The 26,057-nt window shown below is 36.6% G+C and overlaps 1 protein-coding gene across 1 annotated transcript in view; it reads right to left on the bottom strand.

The window, feature by feature from the left end:
- Window positions 1-304: 304 nt before the first annotated feature.
- The window catches only part of DCN (decorin), a 39,525-nt gene continuing 13,772 nt past the window's right edge, over window positions 305-26,057 (bottom strand). The window contains exons 3-8 of the mRNA XM_059846809.1: window positions 19,871-19,983; window positions 10,025-10,238; window positions 9,724-9,837; window positions 8,479-8,572; window positions 3,587-3,725; window positions 305-1,814 (exon numbers count right to left, since the gene is read on the bottom strand). Coding sequence (XP_059702792.1) covers window positions 1,620-1,814; window positions 3,587-3,725; window positions 8,479-8,572; window positions 9,724-9,837; window positions 10,025-10,238; window positions 19,871-19,983 — 869 coding nt within the window. The 3' untranslated portion in view covers window positions 305-1,619. The remainder of the gene's footprint in view (window positions 1,815-3,586; window positions 3,726-8,478; window positions 8,573-9,723; window positions 9,838-10,024; window positions 10,239-19,870; window positions 19,984-26,057) is intronic.

Genomic DNA, 26,057 nt, shown 5'->3' with positions numbered 1-26,057 from the left:
GATAGCTCAGAAGAGTGCAAAAATGCTTTTTTCTGTGTAGTGGTTATAGTGAGTCATAATTGTTTCCAATTATTTACTACTGAATAAATGACAGCTATAAAAAGACTATTTTTGTTTGCTCCTGAAAAAATACCTATGAGAGTCAGGCATGAAAAAGTTCCTCGAGGCAAAAGAATTTCACACAACTTATTCTTACTTTAGCTATCACCATGCCAAAGATGTTCAATTTTCAAGACTTTTTAAAGGTTCTGACACACTTATGTTATTCTGTCAAAACAAAAGAAGAAAGACAAACACTTTGGAGTTTGCCTGTATTACATTATTCTTTAATATAAATGACATATAAGTTTTACAAATTAGAGAGATTGACTTTGGAGTATTAAGAGTCTGCAGAAGATTCTTTTCAGGTGATGTTTTTATTGAGTATATGTTTAGCTTTGAAGATTGACAGGAGATATGTGCAGCCTACCTTTGATGTGCTTGCTACCCGCTGGTATGGGTTGAAGAATCCCAATTCACAAAGGGCTCCAAATCACTCTAAATAGATACATCTACAAATGATGTCCCAACAATGTCCACAATAGCAGTTATTTCACTTCATATATTTCTATACTTATTGTTTTGCTTCTGCAGTCTAAATTCCCCAAATTTGTCAGACAGAGGAGCCTGCATAGCTCTGCTTCACAATTAATTCCTTTTTTTAAAAACCAAAACCTGTAAAGGATGCTGATAAATGTACAATGAAGAACAGGTAAAAAGTGAACTGCTATGGGTTTTTGTTTAGATAAATACAGGGACTGATAACAATTACTAAACCCTAATACCATACTCTGCAAGGCAGTACAGTCATAAAAACTGCTCTTGTGACTAAGGTGAGAAGGATTTGCTCTAGAGAAATTTAGTCATCGAGCTCCAGATATAGGTTACAAGTTTTTTCTGCAGACTACTCAATATTTTATTCATTAGGATGATGTTAGGCTAAATCTGAATAGCATTGCTCTAGAAGAATGGCAAACTTTAAAGAACTATGTGTACAATACAAATTTATTTTATTTTTTCAAAAATAATGACATTAGCAACAACTTTATTTGCCTCTGCTAAATAGATACATTCAGAATTATCTTATAGTGGATATTTTTAAACCTCCAGGGCTTGAAATAAATTTAAAGGAGGTAACTCTTACCTTCTCAAGTCTCAAGATGATTTGAGAGTCTTTTTTTCCCCTCTGCTATTTTTCTCTGTGTGTGGCTATAAAAATAACCTCAATCACTGTCTTTTTTTTTTTTTTTAATAAATCATAACTTGACAAATATTTACTCCGAATTTCATATACAGTGGAATCTGAAAACCTGTAGCATTCAGCAAACTGAATAATGCCACAGAAAGCATGCTGGAAAAAAGGCTGAAATAGTCAGTTTAAAGCACAGTGGGCAATTCTTACTGATGGTATGCTCGCTCTTGTACATCTGTAATGACTCATTTATTCTACATCAATGGATCATCTCCACTTACAAGTGAAGTTTCTGGCATTCGGCGTTAATTGTTAGCAATGGTTTTTTTGAACAGGCCTATAAGGACAGACACTTGAGCTGGAACAACCGACCCCCATCCCTTGACATCTATTTGTAATTCCCAATCTGTACTGCGGAGCGTTCGTGGATACACCGGAAGGCAGAGGGCTGGATTTCCCAGTACTGCACGGGGTTGCTGAAGAGGCTCACGCCCGAGTAGCTGGCCTTCTTGGTGTTGTAGCCAAGAGGGCAGAAGTCGTTGATGCCAATGGAAGCAATTTTGTTGTTATGAAGATAGACCACCTGAAAAGCACACCAGTACTGAAGTGAGAAAATTGAGCTGTCACAGAAAATAAGAGAAATTATTTCATATTAAATGCTTCATATGCATTTTGGCAACATGATACAAATACATCTTCTTTCCAAACAAGTCCTCGTGTCACTGTAGGACATGAAAGAACACAAGCGCACGCCGCTGCTCTCGAGGTGAAGAAAAAGGGTAGTTTATTTTCTGACTTTAACATTTATAGATTTCTAAAAGTGACAGTGGATTGGAGGATGAAAGTGCCACCTCTCCAATGACACTGGACAATCTAACAGTCTATCAAATTCCTCTCCTTCTATAAAATAATGCAAAACAATGAGTTATTTACAGAAAGTGTGTGAGAAAGTTCGTTACAAGAACGTAAACATCAGAAGGCTTGGAAAATCTCAAAAAATCAGGGCGACATCCTTGACTCTGTTTACCTTTTGAAACACCTAGCATACACCCAATTGACACAATTTCTACAGAAAGTGCACAAACTGTACAAGGCAATCTCATAATGTTGCTGTCAGCTGGTGGAACTGCAACCGAAAGAGAAGCCAAAGATGTGAAATTATGAATACAGCACTGTGGCTCTGGAGCCTGTGCTGTATACAGAGAATATATTTGATGCTAATTGGTTTCTCTCCAGCTCTAGTATTTTCATTCTCATGAGTGCAGCTATACAGGACTCAGAGCCAAAGTAACCACTAATGACAATTTAAAGTAGCTGATGAATATTATTTAGCTCCAGATGCACCACTTCTGGAGAATTTTTCCAAGCAACATGCAGGGGGTAATTTACATTTGGGAGTCTTCATTCTTTGGGAGCTTTCTTTCCTGTAAAATCTTAGTCTGGGTGAAGACAAATTTGAATTGCTCCCAAGAGGCAATATTTCTAGATATCTGGTCAAAAGGTCTGTCACCGACATGTTTTGTGAAAAATCCTTTCCTTAGGATTTTTCCCTCCTGAGAAGCTGAGAGGCCTCAGAAACAAACTGTAAACAATTCTTATCTGCTGCTGTGGAATGCAACAGGGGGAATCTGTCATTGGTCTCATCTGGGTGTTTTTAATTAAGGGCCAATCACAGATCATCTATGCAGACTCTCTCTGTCAGAGACAAGCCTTTGTTATTCATTCCTTTTCTATTCTTAGCTAGCCTTCTGATGAAATCCTTGCTTCTGTTCTTTTAGTATAGTTTTAATATAGTATCTATCATAAAATAATAAATCAAGCTTTCTGATACATGGAGTCAACTTTCTTGTCTCTTCCCTCATCCTGGGACCCTTGTGGACAATACTAAAAAGGTCCTCAAAAATAGTGATGTTAAATGCCTATTTTGTATATTTGCCCTCCTTGATGGCACTATTTTGTGAGATAACAAAGTAAAGGTTATTGGGAAAGATTGCAAAACGTCATTTAGTAAAAATTTTAAAAAATCAACAGAAGAAATGATTTTAGAAATTATTTTTTTGAGTAAAGAGGAAAACAAGGTGCACAAATAATCCCATCTTTTTTGTGGCCCTTCAGACATACAGAGACAACAAATTTACACCTCCAGATCTATACACCCCCATAACCATTTCCAAAAAAAATTTGGAATAGGAGTCTTCCTGTTGTGTTCAACATTTCCTTGATAATTCAAGCATTTACAAATCTTGCATCAAGCTAAAAATACTGTGAACATTTCTCTTCAAGACTGAATAAACACACAAATACTATTAGGAATCTTTCAACTATTGCTCTCTGAGACAGTATGATAAACTTTACCTGTATGTATTTGTGATCACCCAGTCCACTGGGTACTCTGACAAGTTCATTGTTGTTCAAGTGGAGCTCCCTCAGATGAGGTACATTGTTAAGAGAGCCATTCTCAACTGAAGAAATACTGTTGAAACTGAGCCCCAGTCTGAAAAAGTTAAAAAAAAAAAAAGGAACAAAAAAAAAGTGTTAAACTTGCCCACATATCTTTCTTGGGCTGATTGCTTCTCTACACTGATGCTGCAGAACAGACCTGGCTAATTTTCAGAATTATGTGTAAGCTTGGTAGAGCTAGGTTAAATAAAAAAATTTGCATAAGTTTGACACATGATGTGAAAAATCACAATTATCATTGTATCATTCAACTTATGCTTACAATACTGCATCCTTTGATGAGCTGTATGACTCATCCTGGTGTAGATACCTACTGAGCACCCCCACAGGCACCATTTTTTCTTTAGAAACTGAAACACTGAATAAGTGATACTTGTAACTTCAGGAGCACTGTCTGAAGCTTTTTGTCAAAATGCATAACCCATGTTCCCAGAATGGTTAAACTTAAAACTCCACCACATCATTCTAAGATAGTTAAGTAGCTGGAGCCATGTTCCATGCTGGGAACAGGAGCTCTGCCATGCTTCATGATCCCTTTGGTAGGACACAGAAGTGGGACTTACACATTTCTTCCAAGTTCCAATCCAGAGTTTTCATCACAAAATCATCCTTTCTGCTTTACACCTCCACATACTAGGCTTATAGCACAATTTAAGTTCAATTTGGACAGCCTGTTTCTATCTGTGTTTTTCTGTGTTGACAGTATTTTGGTTTGCAATTATTAAACTACAGAAATTTTTCAAGAGACTGCCATAATTTACAGTACTCTGTGTTGCAGTGAAGAAACCAGTGACAATACTTCAGGAGCTGTCATCATCAGGAGTATTGTAATTATAGAAAATTATTTCTATAAAGGCTAAACTTAGCCAATCTATTTTGCTCTGGTTTTCTTTAAGCATTTTTTTAATATTGAGGGGGGAAATGCTCTGAGATTTCTTAATAGTTTAATCAATAAGAGAATTTCATACAGCTAATAAGAAACCCCATGTTAAAATAATTTGCTATGGAGGAGCACTTTTAAAGAAAGCCTTCTTCACAGTTTTTTAATAACCCGTAATTCTGCTTGTAGCAGTTTCAGAAGTCAGGATCTGAAATTAGAACAAAATCACAGGACTGAAAATTCTTGCTTGATCTTTATGGCCGAGAGGTTTCCTAGTATTAATTAGTATTACATATAATGCAAATAGTCTTATCCTACTAATTTGAATATGGCAGTGCCATCAGACTGTTAAATGACAAAGGAGACTTTAATGAGAGCTCCCATTTACATCAACATGAATTTACTTTGCTTATAAATCATTTCACGGTGTCCCATCTCCTAGCTAGAATTTGATAATGAAGACTTTTCATTAAAAGTTATTAGAATGAACTTTCTCTTGAATAGGGTATACCAAGATTTAGGAAAGCTTGGTGAATTGGATCCTACATAGCAATTCAGTCTGAAGTCCTACAGAATGCTTACAATGGACTTCAGTGATGGGTACTCATAGTGAATGTCTTTGAAAAGATTGGGAAAAAACCTCCATGTTTTGTCAGAGGGATATAAATTCTTGTTTGACACCTATCTAAATATGTCCTCTCTACATATGCAGGTCTACAAGAAGGTGTGTCAAACCTGGGAGACCAGTACCAAAAAAAACAGTTCTGACTCCCAATATTAGTCTATCGCAGAAAAATAGTCCCTTTGCACAGTCTTTTAGGGAAAGAATGAAATTATAGGGGTCTGTAGTGAAGTGGACCTAAATCCCAGAAGGAATGAAATTATATGTAATTACATCTCCTCTAAATGTCCTACAAAAACTCTCAGTCACTCGGGGCTATGCTTGCAGATGAAGTAAGTCAATATTATTGTGTAAAACAGAGGGTGATTTGGAAAGAATATGGTCTCCATCACCCTTCCCATAGGAAAAGAAAGGAAGAATTCAAAAAACCATTCTTGCTTCATACATTTGATATATTACTTCCTTTTTCATTAGTGAAGTAACATTTTCCCAGCATTTCAGTAAATCTCATCCAAGCATTCTAAATCGTTGAAGAGCATCATCAAAAACATATCCCAAAACTGAAGACATTCTCAAATTATTTTTCACCTTTTTTCTGCAAGATCCCTGCAGAATCATTTCCAATATGTTTTTGATAGAAACTTCATGATGTTCAACAGTGTTATTATCATTATGGGTTTAGAATCATGGAATCATTAGGGTTGGAGAAGACCTCTGAGACCACCAAGTCCAAACATTAATGCAGCCCCACCACGTTCACCCCTAAGCCACGTCCCCAGGTGCCACTTTTCAGTCTGTGATAAATATATCCACGTGCCTTTTGAACACTTCCAGGGAAGCTGATTCTACCATTTCCCTGGGCAGCCTGTTGAAGTGCCTGACTACCCCTTCAGTAAAGAAATTTTTCCTTATATCTAATCTAAAACTCCCTTTGTTTGGTTCAATTTCCACTCTATGGAGCTAGACCATTTCAGTAAGTTTTATTAGAATATAGACATTGGTAATTTCAGATGTGTAATGTGAATGTCCTCTTGGAACTCATTCCTGCATTTAATCAGCAAAGTCTTTTTTGGGTTTACTTTTAGAAGATTATTGGTTTTTCACTGAATCACTAAATGAAGGCTTTTGAAAGACTTAGGGGTAATTTTACAAGGAAAACAAACAAACAAGAAGGACATATCTTGTACACCTACTAGAATGCAAGAAAACTGAAAAAAGAATGAACAATAGATGTACACCGAGCTCTTGCATGAAACATTTTACAGTTTAAAATTCCTTAACACAGAAAAAAATTCCTTAAAAGCCAGAAAAATTACCTGTTTCTCAAAGTTTATCTGTGCTTTAGGGCAGCTATTAGACTGTCAAGCTTGAGTAGGCTTGAACAAGGTTGTCTGACCTTGTCCTAATATCTCTGAAAACTTAGTCATATAAAAAAAATAGCTGGGGTTCTTTATGGTGGGCTAGAGTTCTTCCATAGCTCCCTCCCTTCCTCATCTGTCTGTTTTGTTTAGTGCAATGTGCTCCTTGCTCAGCAATCCATGCTCTTCCTTGCCTCTCACCTTTGCAAAAGAGCACCTCTGACTATGCTTAGGTTGCCAGCTTTAGCACAGGGCAGAGAGTGCTTTAAAACTTGGAGCCTGCTCTGGGCAGCTCCACATTTCCACATCTTGGTCAACAGAGTATCTTGTTGTTCCATACAGTACAGCCACAATAGAAGCAGCCCAAGCTTAGATATTTTTAGGACTCCACTGGCACCTGCTGTTTGAAACTTTATGTCTTAAGGCAGACTTCCAACAATGTTGTCCGTGTGAGGCTGCCCGTGGTGTTTTCCAAGTGTGAATGAGAAAAACAGAAAAACTGTGTCATCTGCAGGACAGCTCACATGCCCTACAACCCCCACCTCCAGTAATATGAACTAGTCTCTACCTATCATCTTGTTTTGGTTTTGGAAGTTTTCTTCTTAATTTCTCTGAAGAATGTTATAATATATTCTGAACCTCTGTAACAAAAAATAACTGCTTCATAGTCCTCTAATCCATATTTATAGTACTTTTATTTTTTCATTAAAATCTAGGACAGATTTCTTTTTGAGTCTGTGATAAAATATTGACATAAAACATAAGATGAAATGTCTTAATTTATAAGGACTGGAAAGGTGTTCTAAGCTTTATGTCTTGGAATTTTCAGATTAAAAAAAAGTATTAGGTTACTATACACTTCATTGCATTGAACTGCTGTCCAAGCAACTATAAATAGTTGTAAAGTTAACTCCCATTACTCAGTAATCTTTCTCTGACCTCTGTTTTCTACCCTCATTATGACAAGCAGAATGATGAAGATGAAAATCCATTAATCCAGTAATTAGGTTTAAAGTCTGATTATCAGTCTTTTAAAAACCAATTTTCATTGTAATTTTTTGAATATTAAGTTATAAAATTATCTGTAGTAAAGGACCTTTTTTGTCTGCTACGTGTTTTTTGATGTGAATGAATTCACAAATCATTCTATATAATGGCTTTTTGGGAATTGTCCTCTTTATTTACACTTAGAGAAACTTATTCAACAGCATAGTCACAGATTGGCAGAGTAAAGTCACTCTGACAGTAACAATTTTTCAATTAAAGTTTATGATTTTTTTTTCTTAATCATGTTCCGGGACTCATTGCAGACTTGCCTTTCTTGAGAAACAAAGGAACCATTGTTGAAAGAAGTTTTGGTTCCCATGTACTTTTTTCCTCATTTTTCCAGGCAAACTGCATGAGCACTGCTGTGTTCCAAGAAAACTGCATAAACCAAAGATGAACATGAAATGAAAGAAACATGATACAATTTAAAAAGTCTAATTGTTCTTGTTTGTTTGTTTGTTTGGGGTTTTGTTTTGTTTTGTTCTGGGGTTTTTTTTTAATGTATTTTCTTCTTTTCTTTTCTTTTCTTTTCTTTTCTTTTCTTTTCTTTTCTTTTCTTTTCTTTTCTTTTCTTTTCTTTTCTTTTCTTTTCTTTTCTTTTCTTTTCTTTTCTTTTCGTATTTTGTAAATCAAATAAACAGTTGTCCTGAGCATATAGCACTCATAATTGAAAACAGATTAAAAGTTTTGTCAGGAAAACAAAAAAAAGTGTTTGTTATCTTCAATCTTTACAAAAATCTTTAGAAGCCTTTCCTGCTAATTTACGATTATTTCAATGATTCCAATACTTCTGAAGGCCAGACTTATGTTTTATAATTGTGTGTGTGGTGATTGCAATTTCAACTAATATTTTATGTGAAAAGAAGAAATTTATTCTTACTTTGCCAAGTTAGTGAGTCCAGAGAGACTTTCAGCATCAATTTTGCTGATTTTGTTGCCATCAAGGTGAAGTTCAGTAAGGGATGGAGGAAGGCCTGAAAGAGAGAACACCATCAAATTACTTTTGATTAAACTGGATTCTTGCATTTTTAAAAAATACTTGTACCATAACAAGGCTCTTTCATGGCTGACAATTTTTTTTTTCTAAACATGCCCATGAACTCTTCACTTAATGAAATAAAGAACTTTCACAATCAGGGAAACTGAAAACAGATCCTAGCAATTTATTTAGCATGAAATAAGACCAAGCTCCTAGTGTCATTATAAAACAGTTAACTCTTGAAAAATACCCAAATTAAATCCTTCTCATTTATTAATTCTACCCTTCATGATTATGTAAATGGGATGTATAAAGATCTCTCATTTTAGCCAGATTATCTATAAACATAAATATGCAAACATGTGTCACCTAGGTATTTAAAAAGAAACAGCAGTAGAAAATGCAGCTGTAAGTATGGGGCAAAATAATTTTAATGTCATTTTAGTTAGGGTGCCTACTAGTTAACAAATTCTGTTTATCAGGGAAAAAAAGGGAGTAAACACATTTTACCTATCTGAGGTCCCTCAAAAGAACATCCAAAACAGGAAATACGGGAAGAAAAAAAAAAAAAAAAATCAGTATTATCTCTCAAAAAGTTTTCAGCCATTTCAAACAATCTGTTGACTGAAGTATGAATAAATTGAATATAATTTCCTCTGTACTGGAATCATTCTTGTTTGTTTGTTTTGTTTCTAATATATTACAATGAAATCGTTCTTATTTTGTAGGAATTTGCAATTAAGTGCTTTAAAAAATAGCAAAAGTTTCTGGGTTTAGCTATTTTTAGCTTCAAAGCCACAGACTTGTGGAGGGCTGATTTTATGCTTGTACAACTTCAGCTAATTCTACATGAGTTTACAGTTGTGTAATGTTAGTCAGGCTCAATAACCAGGCTTGGAGGCTGAAAATGTTCTTCCATTTTATATTTCAGCTGTGAGACAAGAAAAGCAAAATAACATCAAATGACATTTCACAGTGCACATCTCATGAAGCTTCTTGTAACCAAAAGCTAAATTTTTCCAAACTAATAAAACCAGATACTTCAAGGACATACTCCAAAAGCTTCCATAATATTTTTTCCCAGCTGAATAGAAGTTACCACATTATACCTGTGCAAATCTCTGAAATGCTCATGGTGTTTCTTACCCTTTGGGATGCTTGTGATGTTGGTGTCTGCGATACGGATGTAGGAGAGCCTCTTCATCCCCTGGAAAGCTCCGTTCTCAATGCCTGAACTCTTGATTGGGTTGGTGCCCAGCTCTGCCAACAAAACATGGTTGTGAGCTGTGCTGCATTCTAGGTACTGATAGTCTTCAGGTCAGAGCTAATTTGGAGGTACAATTTATTGGGGCATTTGTTGCCTTTCTACTGTAATCACAGATCAAACTACAAATAGCATCTCGAAAAAACACTCAGTGGCGATTGTTATAATTTCTCATGCTCATACCTAAGACAATCACTTGATTCAGTCCGTTGAAGACAGCTTTCCTCAACTTGGAGATCTCATTCTCATGAGCCCGTATCTCCTGGAGAGACTTTGGCATGTTTTCTGGGAGCTCCTTCAGGTTGTTCTTGGACAGGTAAAGTCTTTCCAGTTTCTTCAGAGGAGCAAAAGCTAATGGGCTTATTTTGCTGATTTTGTTGTTGACAAGGATCAATGCCTGTGGAGTAATAATCAACGAGATCTCAGATGATCACAAGGGAAATTATTTTTGTGGTGAAACATTTTAAAATATTATTATTATTATTATTATTATTATTATTATTATTATTATTAGTACTCTAGTGTCTTTTGAGGTCTTCTGATGGCAAAGTTGGTGAGCTGAACTAAAAGCAATGTAGTACTAAAAAAAAAAGATTATAAACTTCTGAAACAATGAAAGATAAGTCCTATAGAACAAATGCAAGTGTTACTTCATTGCTGGGATTGCAATGCAGCTTCTGTTAGAATCCATAATTTATGTTCAAGAATAAGTGCAATTGTTCCATTTGAAAGCTGTAAAGAACAGGACAATCACAAAAAAATGCAATTTTTATTTGAGTATTTTTTCCTGATTTTGTTTATCCTAAGGATACTGTGTTGTACCTTACCCATCATCACACAACCCTTCTAACCAGTTTCTCCTGGACAGGAAATTCTATTACAGTGAAGGCACAGCCCAGCTTTATAAAAATGTGCATAACTTCACCTCATTCCTCTTAGTCTTATAAAACTTACTAGATTTCTGACAAATGACAACTTTTTTTTTTTTTTAAGAGATGTAAGCTGTCTTTTTGGTAAGCAAAACTTTGTATGGAAAGGGGAACAATCTGAAGCACCAGGCTCCAAGTCCTGCCATTGGGAATCATGGACCATACTGACTTTGCCTTCCTTGTCAGTGCCTAATCCAGTTCTCACAACTGTGATATCTAGACTCAGGGTAACTCTAATATTATCTCTCTATACAGCCAGGGGAGAAAGACCTCCATGAAAGCACTGTTCTCTGTAACAGGTGTTCTCTGCATGCCTCTGAAATTTTACATTACTTTTGAATCTCATAGATTAATTAACTGTGACTCAAAAAGGGAGAAGGTCTCATTACTGTCAGGACGTACCACAGTAATGGAGATTATTTCAGATATCACAGATACTTGAATGACTCTTATCTTTCCATCTGTTTGCTACCTACTTATCAGATTTACAGCGCCGCATGGTTTTGCAGTGGATTATGTAGAATGGTCCATATAAATATTGATATAATATCCATTTATATTTATTAATAAGGCATCTTTTTTCACCACCTCTATTGTGCTAGTTGCAGAAACAGAAGACAAAAGTTGCAGTAAATACTATAGGGAACATCAGAGCATTTTCATACACTTTCAATGTTTTCAGGATTACACTTTAGTCTGTTTCTTGGAGGAAAATGGTGTGTCTGACTTATTCCATAAGCAGTTAAGTATTAAAACAGTGACCAGACTATCAGCCTCTGTGACAGCACCTCTCCACCATGGAAACTGGAAAGAGGAGAGGGCAGATGAAAATGGTGATGTGTTTTTCCCCTAATGGACTCCTCTTGCAGATCACCCTGAGCAAAGCCAGCAGTGTGTACAGGACATGGTTTCATTGGGTGCACAGCTGAACATATCTGGTTTCAATTTTGTATGCTAGCTAGAAATAACTCCTATGCAAGAGGAGGTAGAAGAGGTCACCCACAGTTCAGCAGAGTATGTCCCTAACAATAAGCCCATCCCAAAGTAAATATGTTGGTCAGTGGAGGCCCTGCCACCAACTCTCTTTTATTTGGGCCTGTATGATAAAATCTGATGTGAGAACACGTGGATACACACTGGGAGTGGTTTTCTGATTCAGAAATTGCCAGTATTGTGATACAGGTGTAGATTCTGCCCATAGTGAAATTCAGCTACCTGTAGAGTATTAGGACATGGATAACAGCCCAGTTATTTAAAACTGGTACAGTTGGAACCATGCGGATTAGTCTCTTACGTTGTTTCTGTTTCAATAATCAAATGTGTTAATCATTATTTCACCATGCATTTTTTCATAGATCTCTAAGTCAACACTAAATGAGTTTGGGCTCATGTTATGAGTATTTGAAATTTTTATCCTGTATCTTGTTTTGTACTGAGTTACCATTTGTTTCAGCTAAAAGTCTGTCTTTTTGGATTTCTTTTAAATAGGTTATCTTTTAAATTTAAAAAAAAATTGGGCAACAGTAATCACAGCTGATGACTTGGTATCAAATATTTCTTGATGGAAATAGGCAGGCATACATCCAGCTAGGCACTGTAAATATTCTCTGAGTAGTTGATTGTTATATTTCTTCAGAGTGAAACTGATACCTATGAACAAACCCAGAAGTTATCTAGGTACCTAGAATTAGGCTTTTTCAATGCTTTCTCCTGAATATATTTATCTTGTCTTGGAGAAACACACAGATTTTTTTTTTTTTTATTCAAACACTGAAGGAGTCTCTCACTTAGAAATGATGGTATTCTATCAAAGGTATGTCTAATTTCACAGTGGGAACATGTGTTTGGTGGTATAAAGTGGGAAAGTAACACAAGTCAGAATTTACAACTTTTTCTGTACCAGAATATTATTTCCCACTTCGAGCCCTCTCTGCAAGTCCCTGCTCCCAGTATTTTAAACCTGCATTATTTTTCCGTTGTTGCACAGCTGTAAAGAAGGAAAAATAAACCCACACACCACAGTTTGTAAGAGACATTTTACTGTCTCCCAGAGCAACAACAAGTGATGAGGATAACACACCAGTATAGCACCTGGCAAGCCATGGCCCTGGATTCCTTTCCCACTTCACAATGCCTCCATTATATCCCTGACTTAAAGAACTAAGTTATTAACCTTGCAGCAACGCTGTTTACTTTCCTCAGAATGTGTCCCGTATGGTTTGCATGTAACAAAAGCTAAACTAAACCAAAATAAAATAAAATTAAAAACTCAGGGGATTTAGAGGTCAATGAAAACAGGAACTAGGGGACAAAAATCTAGGGAAAACATCTGCAGGCAGTGTTACAGAGGAATAGATTCTAGGCAAAAACAGGTCACAGGACCAGCTATCCAGAATAAAGCCCAGATGGTGTGATGGGACATTACATTCAGTGTGTTAAAGGTCATGAAGTTTTTGTACAGGGCAAGAAGCACTTGGAGAGAAAAATAAGGGTGGTTCTGAAAGTGCTCAAGAGTGCTGGAGCCCTAGGTTACAGATATCACTTGCAATACTGCTGGTGTGAAATAATTTGGCAGAAATGACATCCTAGAACAAAAGTCACATGAACTGATGCCCTCATTTGAAAATCTACCATCTTCTACACTTTCACTTTTAATGGAGGAAAAAGGATATTTCATTTAGAATAAATATATTCCCTAAACCCTAACTTCCCCTGCCCAAAAAAATTGAAGCACATCATGAATTCACAATAAAAGAGACTGAGCAAACAAATGCACAGCTTTCAACATGACCTGGTATGGATAAAAAAAATATACAGCCTTGAGTAAAAGAGAAAGAGAGAAAGAGAGAAAGAGAGAAAGAGAGAAAGAAAGAAAGAAAGAAAGAAAGAAAGAAAGATAAAGAAAGAAAGGCAAAAATACATCAAGTATTATTACTTCAGTTTGTTAGGCTTAGACATTTCATAGCAATTTCCCATGGATAAGAGAAAATTCAATTTCCATCCTCATTTTCCTGAGATAAAGCTTTTTTCCTTTGTCATGATAAAGCATGTAAAATGCACAGTAAACATTGACTCAGTTATAATATTGCACCACCTTATCATGACCAGCAGTTTAAGTGGTGTTCAGAGAGCAAAAAATATTAAGCTTTCCTCCAAAGATGACTTTCTCTTTTAGTGAAACACCTCTGGCATTTCTGTAGTCAGGAGAAAAAATAAAAACTACTGTATGACAGAAATAGATGCTGGCTACATTAAAGTCAGTGAGAGTCTGGCCATTTAGCTCCCTCTGACCTGGTTTCTACATCAAATATTTATTCCCAACACAAAAAGGAGAATTCACAATTCAGGAAAATTTTGGAGTCCTTGTTGGCAGGCTTTTGTCAAAATACACCCTGACGAACTGCAGGGGCAGCATGTGGCAGGCAGGTTGGAATTAGCATAGGGTTGTTCTTCTTGTGCTTACTAAAACTTCCAATTTTTGCCCTGTCTAGGGGTGGGGAACAGTTAACTAAACTTTCTGGTGTAATTTCATTATTTGAGAATCTCAGGAGACTGTTCTGAGGTGTTTCAATCCCCATTCATCTTAATTTAGTATAGTTAGAAGTGAGAGCCTTGACAAAACCAGAATTAAAATGGAAAATTACCAGCAAACTTTCATCAGCCATATTACATAGTGATACACCTGTTTTGCCAGCTGGGGATGGAATTCATATCTAACATCAATTCTTTACTGATGCATGCATCCTTCAGGGTTTAAACTGAAAAGTCAATCCCTGACCCAATGGAATTTCTTTAATTTCCTGGGTTATGTATTACATTATTACCTGTTTTTTATTACAGTTCTGCTAGGAACAGTTGTATCTTAAGATTTTTAACCTCAGGAGCCAGGCATCCTGATAAAAATAATAATAAAATTCATCCCTTTTGTTTACCTTACATTTTCAGTTACATCATACTTATAACCTGAACATAGAGGGAAGGCTTTCTTCAACATTGTTAAGGATGTATGCACATTTATGGAAAAACTAAAAAACCAAACAACCCAAGAACAAAACAAAACAAACCAAACAAACAAAACCCCCAAAAAAACAGAACTTGACATTCTTCTCTAATCATCCAAACCTAGGATCAAGAGGACATAGCTAAGAAAACAAGGAGAAAGGGGTGAGATGGAAGCAATAGAGATGAATGAATTGTGAAGGAAGGAGATGTCAAGGCACTGGAGAAGCAGCCTGTCAGTACAAACAACAGAAGCCTGTGGAAAGCACTCTGATCAATGCACAGGACCTTGCTGAATAATCTCACAGAGCAAGGAGCCTGCTGCAGACCCAGTTTGCCTGGCCTTTGAGCTAGCACTGGTACCTCTCATGCAGCATGACTTGCACAGATGATGAGGAAACAGGTGGTTCTACATTTTCCTTTTTCTTTCAACCCTGTCCTTGTCAACTATGGCAAGAAATTTTGGTCATTCATTGTATTTATTACAGTTGATCTGATTTTTTTATTGTTATATTCTATAAAAATTTCCTCTTTTTTCATTAGCCTAGAATGCTGACTCTCTCCAGAATTTTAAGGACCTCAAAATATTTCGTCCTATTTTTTTTCTCACATGAAAAATTTTTTACCCATTGTACAAGAAGAATGTTTTCTGTTCATATGCTCTGTTTTATACTTGTTTCTGTGGAAAATCTCACTGTTTCTTAAGCACAATGCAAAGATGAGTATGAGGAAATGAAAATTCTCTAAGGGAGTGCTGTATTTCAGAAAAATTAACTTTTTGTTCCCCTCCTGAATATTTTTTAGAAACCTAAAGCTGCACCTCAGTCCTGCCACTGATGATGCTAGGAACTGGGTTCAGAGGTAGAACCTGGACAGAGATATCTGCTGTTATTTTTTCACAGTAGGATGGTGATTACTGATTCTTCTTTCTGTGGTTTACAGAGACTAGGTGTTAACTTTTTTTTATGCCTGGGAAAAGGGAACTGAAGCTGTAATGAGTAATCAGAAGGCTGGATTATTTAATTAATATTTTTTGATCTCAGGGGGTTTTCTGTATCTCTGAAATATCTTCTTAGACTTTTTTTCAGGTTTGTTTTGTTTTGTTTGGGTGTTTTGGTGGTTTGTTTTGTTTTTTTTAAAAAAGGATGGCATGAAATTTTCTACTGCCATACATTATTTTTCCACTTGCTGTTACTACAAAGAGAGTTTCAGTTTCTCTGCATTTAGTGTGGATATGGTCATAATTTTAAGTTCCAAGTTCAAATCTTTTATCTCTTAGATATTTTCCTTCAGTTTAAATAAAGTTTGGTTTGGCATTTTTGTATGTACAGCCATGGCTTTGAACAGTTCTGCTAACTTCCATTAGGTAATGTTCCATTTGACTTCAGGCCAATAGTGCACTCATCTTCTTTCACTATTGTAGCACTCTGCCAATTGAAAAATTCTGGTTGGAGAAGCATGCAGTTACTATTCTGTTGTTTGTGCTGTTCTTATAGAGATCTAACACAGAGCAGCTTCTTTCCCCTCTTTTTCCAGGTGCAGGCATTCTGCTGGTTTGCTTTGGCTTTGCCACACAGCCTGCAACTCTGTGTGCTGTTTGAGGAGGCTCCTCCTTTACTCTGCATGAGAGCTTATTCATGCAGGATTTTGGATTCTTTATTGTGTCCATGGGGTCAAAGTACTGAACTCCATCCAGAAATGTCAGTCTGCCTGGAAAATTCTTACTGTTTCATAGAAATAGAGACTTTTTTTTTTCCTGGCTTTTTCAATAGATTTCCTGTCTGACTTTTTTGCCACAGGTCTAAGTCATAAGCAAGTTTTTTTACATAATATCAGGCAGTTTTCTGAAAACGTGAAACTCAGTCCTCAGCCCGTTAAAAAGAGTCTTCAATTTCTCCCCCATTCTCTCAATCCCTGTGCTAAATAAACAAAATCAAAACCACAATAACAAACAATCTTTCATTTTCAAACAGAGCAAATTCTCACTGAGTTTTAATAGTACAACATTAATAGTTTAGCCACTTTTTCCTGGATAATTTAAAGCTATGAAAATATCAAGCACACTGTAACTGTTGACTCTGATGTTTCTTGGCAGAAATCTATTATTTGCAGGCAAATATTCCTTTAGCTGTATCCTTTTCTAAATGCTTGCCATATTTCCACAGCTGCAAATTTTAGCTGTGCTTATGAAAATCTAGTTAGGAAAATTTTCAATCCTAAGAATATTTTGGTAGGTGATAATTTCTCTTTCATCTCCAGTGCTGTGTACACCAGTGATGTGTGGCATAAGCAGTTACATTTGTACTGAAAGAGAATCCATTAACAAGTCAGAGGTAAATCCTTTCTTTTCTTGCTACTTATTCTGGGTTTTAGTACCAGTCAAACCTTAAGTTCAACCCAACTTCTTCATGAAAATCACTTCTAAAACTAATACACTTGTGGTAGGTGACAGCTGTAAGTATTAGGAAGGTATTTTAATGGATTCTTTAAAAGTAACAAACTGTATGAGCTGCTCATTTTTTTCAAGAGCTATGAAAATTGGGGTTTAAGGAATTGCTCCCTTAAGTGATCATTCATGCAAGAGGTTAAGCCCAGTTTCCAATTTTAGACTTTGGAATAATACTACTGTTAATTTTAGTAAATCTTATTGTTTTAATAGAGTACAAGAAAGTTTAATAAAGTCTAAGAAATTTTTGAACATCACACTGTCAAATGTGACATTAACCCAAGCCATGTTTCTCTGGAAACAAGATTAAAAAGAACATACATTTTCTATATGTACCTCACACACTCATATATCTTTAAAATAAATGAGATAATAGAGCTCTGTCAGCAACAATGCTTTTGAGTTTTACTTTCTAAAAACAATACTCCCTCTGAAAAATATTTAATTGAAAGTTGGGGAATGGGAATCGTTCCCAGATATTACACAGGAATATTCCTGCTGAGAGCAAAGATGGTGCCTAGTTACATAAATATACTGCATGACTAAATTATTTTTTTGGGGAGGAGATCATAGAATCATAGAGTGGTTTGGGTTGGAAGGGGACTTTGAGAGAATCATTATTTGTTCTTGAGTAAATCCAGGAAAATTGCAGTTTTGAAGGTTACATGTTAAAATTTTTGCTGATGTATGATTTCCACTGGTCCCTAAGCATGTCCTGGGTACTTTTGTGAGTAAGCCAAACAAACAAACAACTTCTTCCCTGAGGAGTTACTTATTTAATTCACTGTTAAATTGTATCTGTTGTAAAAAAAAAAAAAAAGAAAAAGAAAAAAGAAAAAAGGAAAAAAAACCAAAACAAAATAAAGAAAAGCCCTTAGAGTTAACTTCAATGAGATAAAATAAGTTCACAACAGCACAGCTCACAGCAGGATGTGTAATTGAGACCTGGACCAAATGCCAAGTGGGTTGAAGTCACTGGGAGCAGTGATTTTCATCTGCAATACCATGCTCTGACTCATTTAATACAGTGTCATGAAGAAGAATTGCCAAAAGATTAATTTCACTGATAAGAATGTTGTCTCCTTTAGCACCTCATAGATAATCTTCACCCAAAACACAGGACCTCTTTCCAAGGCGGAAGAAAACCAAGACAAATGGGCAGGAATTACAGTGTCAAATCTGTCCTGTAGCCAAAGAAGGGGATTGAAAAAAAAATCAGGGGAACAAATTATCTCATTCTAAAAGCTAGACTGCTGAAATGTGATGTGGGAGAACATGTTTTGTTGTCTTTAGAGGTTATCTATGGAACTAGATCCACTATAGACACCTATGCTAAAATTAGATGAGGTGAACCTCATCATGGTTCACTCATGCAGATCCCTTCACTATAGACAGTCTGACATTCTAATTTTTTTAAAATTATCTTCTTGATGTTGCATTTAAACAAATATAAGATGGACTATGGAAGAAATTAAAAGAGGTAAAATTTTATAGGTTTTTTCCAAGTATGAGTGGTTGAATGTAGATTCTTGTTTGAAACAGTGATTCTTTGGGTGATGATATTGGCACCAGTTATGGATAAAAAATTGGGGGTTGTCTTCTTGTTTGTGAAAGGAATAGAATAGAATAGAATAGAATAGAATAGAATAGAATAGAATAGAATAGAATAGAATAGAATAGAATAGAAATAGGCTGCAAAGAGCCAGGCAAGACAAGTCAAATAAGATATTGTTTATAATAACAAAGGATCAAATGGAGGAATACACAGAATAAAATGAGTTGTTGAAAGCCCAGAAAGGAATATTTTCAGGCATATGCCTAAATTAGGATATGACTTTCAAAGAGAGAAAATAACCTTTTTCTGTTTTGTAAAGAAAAATATTCCAACAAAATTTAGGCAAAAGTATGAGGTGTGTATTTTAAAATGTTGATAAAAACTATAGAAAGGGAGGAGGACCTCAGACAGAGCAAAAAAAAAAAAAATAAATTGAAAGAGAGAGGAAGGTAGCTGTCTGATGGAAACTTGGAAAAGAAGAGGTGAACCAGAAAAATAAAATAGTCACAGAAACCAGGAAGGAAAATATTTCAGCAAAGAGGAAACCAGACAGAAGTGTTAGAAGAGACTGGCAGGTAAAGAAGGATGAGGATGGAGCTTTGCTAGGAGAAGGTTATTGCAAAAACACAATTTCCTTGTAGTGCAGGGGGCAGAAGAGTAATTTGGAAAGGTTCTTGAATTAAAATTAGTACAGAATGTCTGCTGACAAACGTGGCACACAGAAATCTCTGTGAGCTCAGAGGTAGGAGGGGAAAGAGTACAGTAAGAAGTGAGTGAGGTGGCAGGGCTGAGATGGAAATAACCAAGTAACTGTGCCAAAGAGACTGAGAACATAAATAAATATGTGAGAGAAGCTATGATGGAGATCAGGGGACTGAATGGACAGGAGACAGGTATGAAGAGCTGAAAAGAGGTGGAAACTGGTGTAGTTTGGCAAGAAATCTTGCAGGAAAGAAAGAGGGATAGAAATAAATAAGCTGGGCTGGTGGAGGAGGATAACAAATTATTTAATCAGTTTTCCATAAAAAATGCATTACCAGGCCAAAGTCACATTTTCTCCCCATTTTTGTTGGTAAATACCAGTTCATTTCCACACTTACATGAAGATTCTTCAGGTTCTTGAAGTCTCCTTCTTTAATTTCAGTGATTTTGTTGTTCTGTAAGTCCAACAGGGTTGTGTCAGGGGGAAGATCTTTTGGCACCTTTTCTAGACCTAGTGACAGTGAAAAGAACAATTAACTTTGAAAGAAACTTTAAAAAGGGACAGTGCCTTTCTTAGTAGCATTTTTCTTTCAGTAAACACCATTTCTAGAACTAATTTCCTGAAGCAGCTTATGAAGGCTTATTTGAAAGTGTTTCTGTCTCCAGCCAGTCAAAGAGAGTTTTATTTTGCTAAGTTGAACCAACATTTATTTATTCACATTTCCATTATGCCTTTTCTGAGAAAATATCTGAGGAATGGCTTGAAGCAAAGGATTTAGTTTGGGGAAATAATTTCTAACATGTTTTATTCCACTGAATTGTGTGAACAAAAATCCTTTTGGACAGAGACACACTATTTATTATTTGCACTGGGTGTTAGCTTTTGTAGACAGAGAACCTTTCCTGCTTTTAAAAGGCACTAGGCTTTTTGAAGGAAGTAAAATAGTTAATTATAATAATTTCCAGAAATAATACAGTTTGTTTGACAGTAACTAAGTAAATTGCAGTAAAGTCCACCTTAAAAAAACCCCAAACTACCAATCCACCTCCCCCCTTTTCTTTGAACTGAAACTATGTCCAAGTTTTCTGGAGAACAAATCTTTTGGTTTCACTACAACTGCCAAAAGAACATCAGACAGTTTAAATTAAAGACTCTCTTTGGGACTATTTTCTGAATAGCTGATATGTAAGTCTGATGAAGTCATGGAAATGAAATTATTTAGTGTTAAATAACACTTGCTTTACCCAGCTTTCCTTTCATACTGTGACTTGGAATAAAACAAATCTTTTACAGTCATTCTCATTTACCACAAAATTAAAATGTTCTTTCCTAACTAGCTGCTTTTTTTTCTTTTTTTAAGAGAATGTGAAATGCTAAGTGAATAGTTGGTAGGAAAAAATTTCTAGACACGAATAAAGTCTCTATATGGGCATGTATCAGAAGTGAACTTCACTGGGTAAAATTGTCTTTTTACCAGAAAATGTTTTAACTAGTATTCCTGAAGCTATATTTGAACTCTTCTGGGAAAGGTCTCCCTGCAAGAATTTCCAGTGTCTCCCCAGAACGATGGTGAACTAACCAATATTCATCTCAGAGGAAGATGCATACCTATATATGTAATTTTTTAAAACCTGCATACTAAACCCAAGCATGGCGTTGCAAACACAGTGGGATATGCTTCCCAGAGATAAACTGCTTTGCCCACCATGGCTGTTGAGATTCCATGCCTGGAGATACTCCAAAGTTGTCTGGATATAGCACCAAGCAACCCCCTAAGCAGGGGAGTGGCCTAGATGGTCTGAAGAGCTGATGCCAAAATTCAACAATTCTGTGATTCTGTGGTACTTATTGCTCATCAAAAATGTGTTCTCACACACAGAATGTTGGTTTCTCTGTCAAAATCTTGCTGTGTGTAGCAAAACTCCTTCTCTTTCAATCCTTTCTCAGAATATATATATGTATATGCAAAGAGAAAAGCATGGTAAGATAAAATATATGAATATATTTGGATCAGATTTTAATTAAAACTGAGGGCAATAAAAATTTACCTAAGTTTTAATTAGACCAGAATTCAAAAGTTTTAAAAAGCAGAATCATGCAGCCTGGGATGAACTAGTAAAAGCTTCATAAACTGACACCAGCCAAAACTCACATCTCATCCTGTTTACCTTACTGATGCTCTGTGCACAAATATTTGATACAGATTAAGATTGTTCATATTACTAAAATAACTTTTCCTCATTTAGGCATGGACTTTGTTCTTACTTCAACAGTTGCAAAACCCTCATTACTTCCAGAAGTGTAGTACTAGAGTTCCAAAGATATAAGAATATGATACTGTATAATTTGCATGTTGGTTGTCTTTGGACACTTTCTGTCTTCAGTGAACAGGACTGATGTCAGCAACTAAAAAATTCGTTCCCAGAAAACACTGCTTTTTCAAGACCATAAATTTGTTATAACTTCCTCCAGTCTAGCAACTTCTCCAGTGTTCTTCACATACTAAAAAGAAAAGCCAAACCAACCTGAAGGGTTTAATTGGTTATATTCAAAGCAGCATTATTATGCCCTGGTTGTCAGCATGTCTGTATTAGGAGGCTGGTACCTCTAACAGGTGTTATGCAGGCAATAAGGTGCAAGAGCTGTGCAGGGATGCTTTAAGGGATGCCGTTGGAACACACTTTGTGAGAGCACTTGGGGAACACTTGGCTTGCCATTGAAGGGATGATTTGCCAGAGACTAAACTTCACACCCAACTTCCAGCTGTTATTTTCAGTTTCTAAAAGCTTAAATGTTATTCATTAATATGGTAGAACTGATAATTTCTCAGAGCAATAAAGTTAGACTTTCAATGTTTCATATTATAAAGATAAGGCAAATTTGATAATCAGAAATCCATTACTGAAAATTATTTATAACATCATTTTCCTGTCCTGTACTAGAAACTAGAAGGATGCACAATACAATAATTAGCTCTGCATGCAGAGTATAATTGCCACCACTTGAAGAGCTGAACTTTTTATTACCTATCCCACATATACTGTAATGCATTTCCTGAAGCTGTTTTTTAAAATGTTTTCAAAACCAGCTATAGACATATTTCTTTTTTTTTAATTGACTTGTGTGGGTTTTGAAGAGCAAAGTGTGGGTGAGTAAAGATGCACACCAGCTCCTGAGGAGACCTTGCATTATCAGTGAAAGCAATTGAATACATCCTCCAGCTGAAACCTACATCATTTAATGCTCTCCAGTGGAGAAGGAGTTTATAAATGGGTGAACCTGGACCCTGACGTGCAAAATCAGCATTTAAATAATTCAGGACTAAACTGCATTTGAGGTGTAAACCAGATCCACATCTACCTTGGCTTGTGCTTCAGCCACAGTTCCAGGTCTCAGTATAAGTGAGAGATCCATGTGGGAGGAGCAGAGAGATCTGTGTGGGAGGAGCATTGGTGTCCTGCAAACTCCTCCCCGTGCTGCAGGCTCCCAGCCTGGAGAGCAAAGCTTCCAACCTTTCTGGACAACATCAGCCCGTTCAGATGAATGAGGGAGCCTGAACTGACGTGACAGCGTGGCAGAGTTTAAATCAAATGGAGAAAATTGTAATCCCACTGGAAGCTCAGATGGCTCCTGGGATAGAATTATCGTGTCCCAGTAAGATTTGTTTGGCTCTTCTGTCTGGGAGACAGAAGTTTAGAGGGGAATGGTGGGCTGTCCTTACTACTCATTTCTGAGAGACTCAGGAGATGCCCTTGTACTTCTGAAGCCACGTTGTACAGTGTGATCACACCCACCTACAGCTGACTTCTGGTGAAATTTATGTCATGCCAGCCAAAAGGAAAACTGGTGTCAGAAAATATCAATTGAGTTTCCTCTCCATCATTTTAAGAGCAGTATACTCAGATATTCCAGCTCTTGTCTGTGATGTTTTCGTACATTAAAACCCACTTCTTGAAAAGCCATATGAAAATCTCTCATATTCTCATATTCTCTCATATTCTTTAAAAGCCATATGAAAATCTCTCATAGCAGTCTGAGTTTTTATGTCCATAATCAGTGCTACACAGTTTGGTATTCAACTCCCTGGAAGAATTTCAGGCTTCTATCTCCTAAAATTAACTTACAACTGATTAAAAATTTCGATTCATTGCCTTTCCAATGATAAATTGAAAATACATATATACATATATCTATGTATTTTATACGTATTTAATAAGTATAAAATACATATATCTTCTTTTAAATTTTAGCTGAATAAAGTTAAGTCAGTTATTATTAAAGCTGATAAATAAATTTTTAAAAAATAAATTGATTCACAAATAAGATGAGATTATATCACACCACCCTTCCAAAATTCTTGTTTAAACTGAGATTAAAAGCCGAAAGATTCTGGAAATAAAAGATATTTAATTAACCAGTTCATGTATCTTAGTCAAAATATCTTTTTGATTTGCACTAAAATATTTCTTTGGGAAAAATCATTACTTCCTTATAGAAGCTTAACAGCCATCAGTTCCTGTAGCCCAACTCAGATCTTTAATATTCCTTATGAATCTCTATAAGCAGAAATTTCCTACTGCTCTGCATTGCAGAGCAGTAGGAAACAACCTGGAGCAAACAATTATTCCCACCCCAGTATACATTTACCTGTGAAAAAATATAGGCACGTGAAGAACAGAATAAGCCACAGAACTACAAAATGGCAAAAAAATTGTGTAAGGAAGTTTGACTATTTCCTTTTCTTAGGATAAGATGAGCTTTCATTAATTATGACAGAATTTGTACACTTCCTTGCTACCCAACAGTTTTTTGAGATAACATGCACCATCAAAATTTGTTCAATAAAATCCAGAATATTGGATTGTTAACTAATTTCTTTCTCACGCAAGAAAGACTCATACACGGTCACCTTTGGTGGAGAGATGCTACATGGTGCAGGAATGTCTGCTTGGTGGGAGGCTGGAGAAGGTAACTTGGCAGAAATCAAGCTTGTCTCTGTGGGACCTCATCCTTGTAGCCTTTTGTCATCATTTCTTAAGCAAATGGCAGTGTCTGGCTGTTTAGCTGTGATAGCCTCACCTCCTGGAGAGGACAGAAGGCTGGTGGGTCTGGAGATTTTATGAGAAGGGAAATTGGGCAGAGAAGGGCCAAGACTGGTATAATTCACCCCTTGTTTGGCCCCTGAGAGAGAATCAAACAGTGGCTAGCCATCTCCTGTGTGGCACTGCACCAGCCCAGCTAGCACATGCTGCTCTTTAGCCAGCCAAACAGGTGTAGGAGATGCAGCAAGAATTTGGGAATAGCGTGAGGATGTTATGGGTTTTGGTGTACACAGCAGATTTATTATTTCTGCAGCTGAAGGAATAACCTGCTCAGCTACAGGAGCTGAGATCAAGTGGCCATGGAATCTTTTAAACCACAAAGGAGAAGGAAGAAGTTTGAACCCTCCTGGCTATGCAGGGGTTTCAGTCCACTGCTCCAACTTCTCAGCAGTGAGAGCCACTGGTTAGTCTGTATCTTGGCATGGAGCCACATTTCTGCTGAAGCCGTACGACTGTGCAAAAAAGGAATGCAAGATTTATGGGGCCAGCGAGGGAGACCAAGCAAGTAGAAGTCTGAGTCTGCACGCCAGAGATGAGGATGCTTTCCTGACAATTGCCTCTTTCCCACACTGAGACCGCAAAGTCTAAGTCACAAATATGTGAACAGTGACAGTGATAAACAAGTTTTACAATTTTGTGGTTTGATTTTTTTTTTTGTGTCTTTAGGGTATTTTGGGAGATTTTTCCTCCACCTATCCATTTTACAAGCAGCAGGGATGGGGCTTATTCCTCTGAATAAACCTTTGCTTTCCCAGCTGGAGAGCACGGGCCAAAAGGCAGAGAGACATCTGAAGGCTGCAACTCAGATACATGTGTTACTACATTGCAACACTTAGGATTATTATCACAGGGGCCATAAAATGGGGCTCGTTTCAAGACTCTCTCAGTTTCCGCAAGCAGCTGCTGCCAGCTGAGGAATTTGGACTGAGCTCTGTGTAATTCCCAGCCCTGATCATCAGTGGCTGCACTCCCAGTGGAGGCAGCCTCTCCAGCAGCTGCCTGGGCTGTCTCTGCACTCTGCTGAGTGCTCTCCTTGCTCCTAGCCCAGCTCTGCTGCATCCCACTGATGGGCAGCAATCCTCCCAGGGGTGAATGACCTTAGCAATGCCCTGAGTGGACTCTGGGGCAAATGAGACAAAAGGCAAGTTTACAGGGTCAGGACACTTAGTCATAGAAAAATAACTGGATCCAAGGATTGCTTTCTGGAAGGGTGGCAAGGAACTGCTTTGAATGCTTTGACTTAGAAAAGTTTACTGATACTTTCCCAGGCAATGTGCTACAGTATTTTCTGGAAATTTGTTCTCTATTGTGTGAGATTTGCAAATAGGAATAATTTCATTATTTGCATCCATGAAATAAGAAACAATTGTCTTTTTCTACAGACAAGTATCCATAGCCTCCTTCTCTCTCCCACTTTCAAACTAAAAGTTTCTTCTCTACTTTCTCCACTCTTGCTATTAAATCAGCAGTAATATTTTTTTT

Source organism: Haemorhous mexicanus, chromosome 5 (assembly GCF_027477595.1).
Source record: "Haemorhous mexicanus isolate bHaeMex1 chromosome 5, bHaeMex1.pri, whole genome shotgun sequence".
In the NCBI taxonomy this organism is placed as follows: Eukaryota; Metazoa; Chordata; class Aves; order Passeriformes; family Fringillidae; genus Haemorhous; species Haemorhous mexicanus.
The sequence above is the reverse complement of the archived record's forward strand: the minus strand, read 5'-3'. Positions and strand labels throughout refer to the sequence as shown.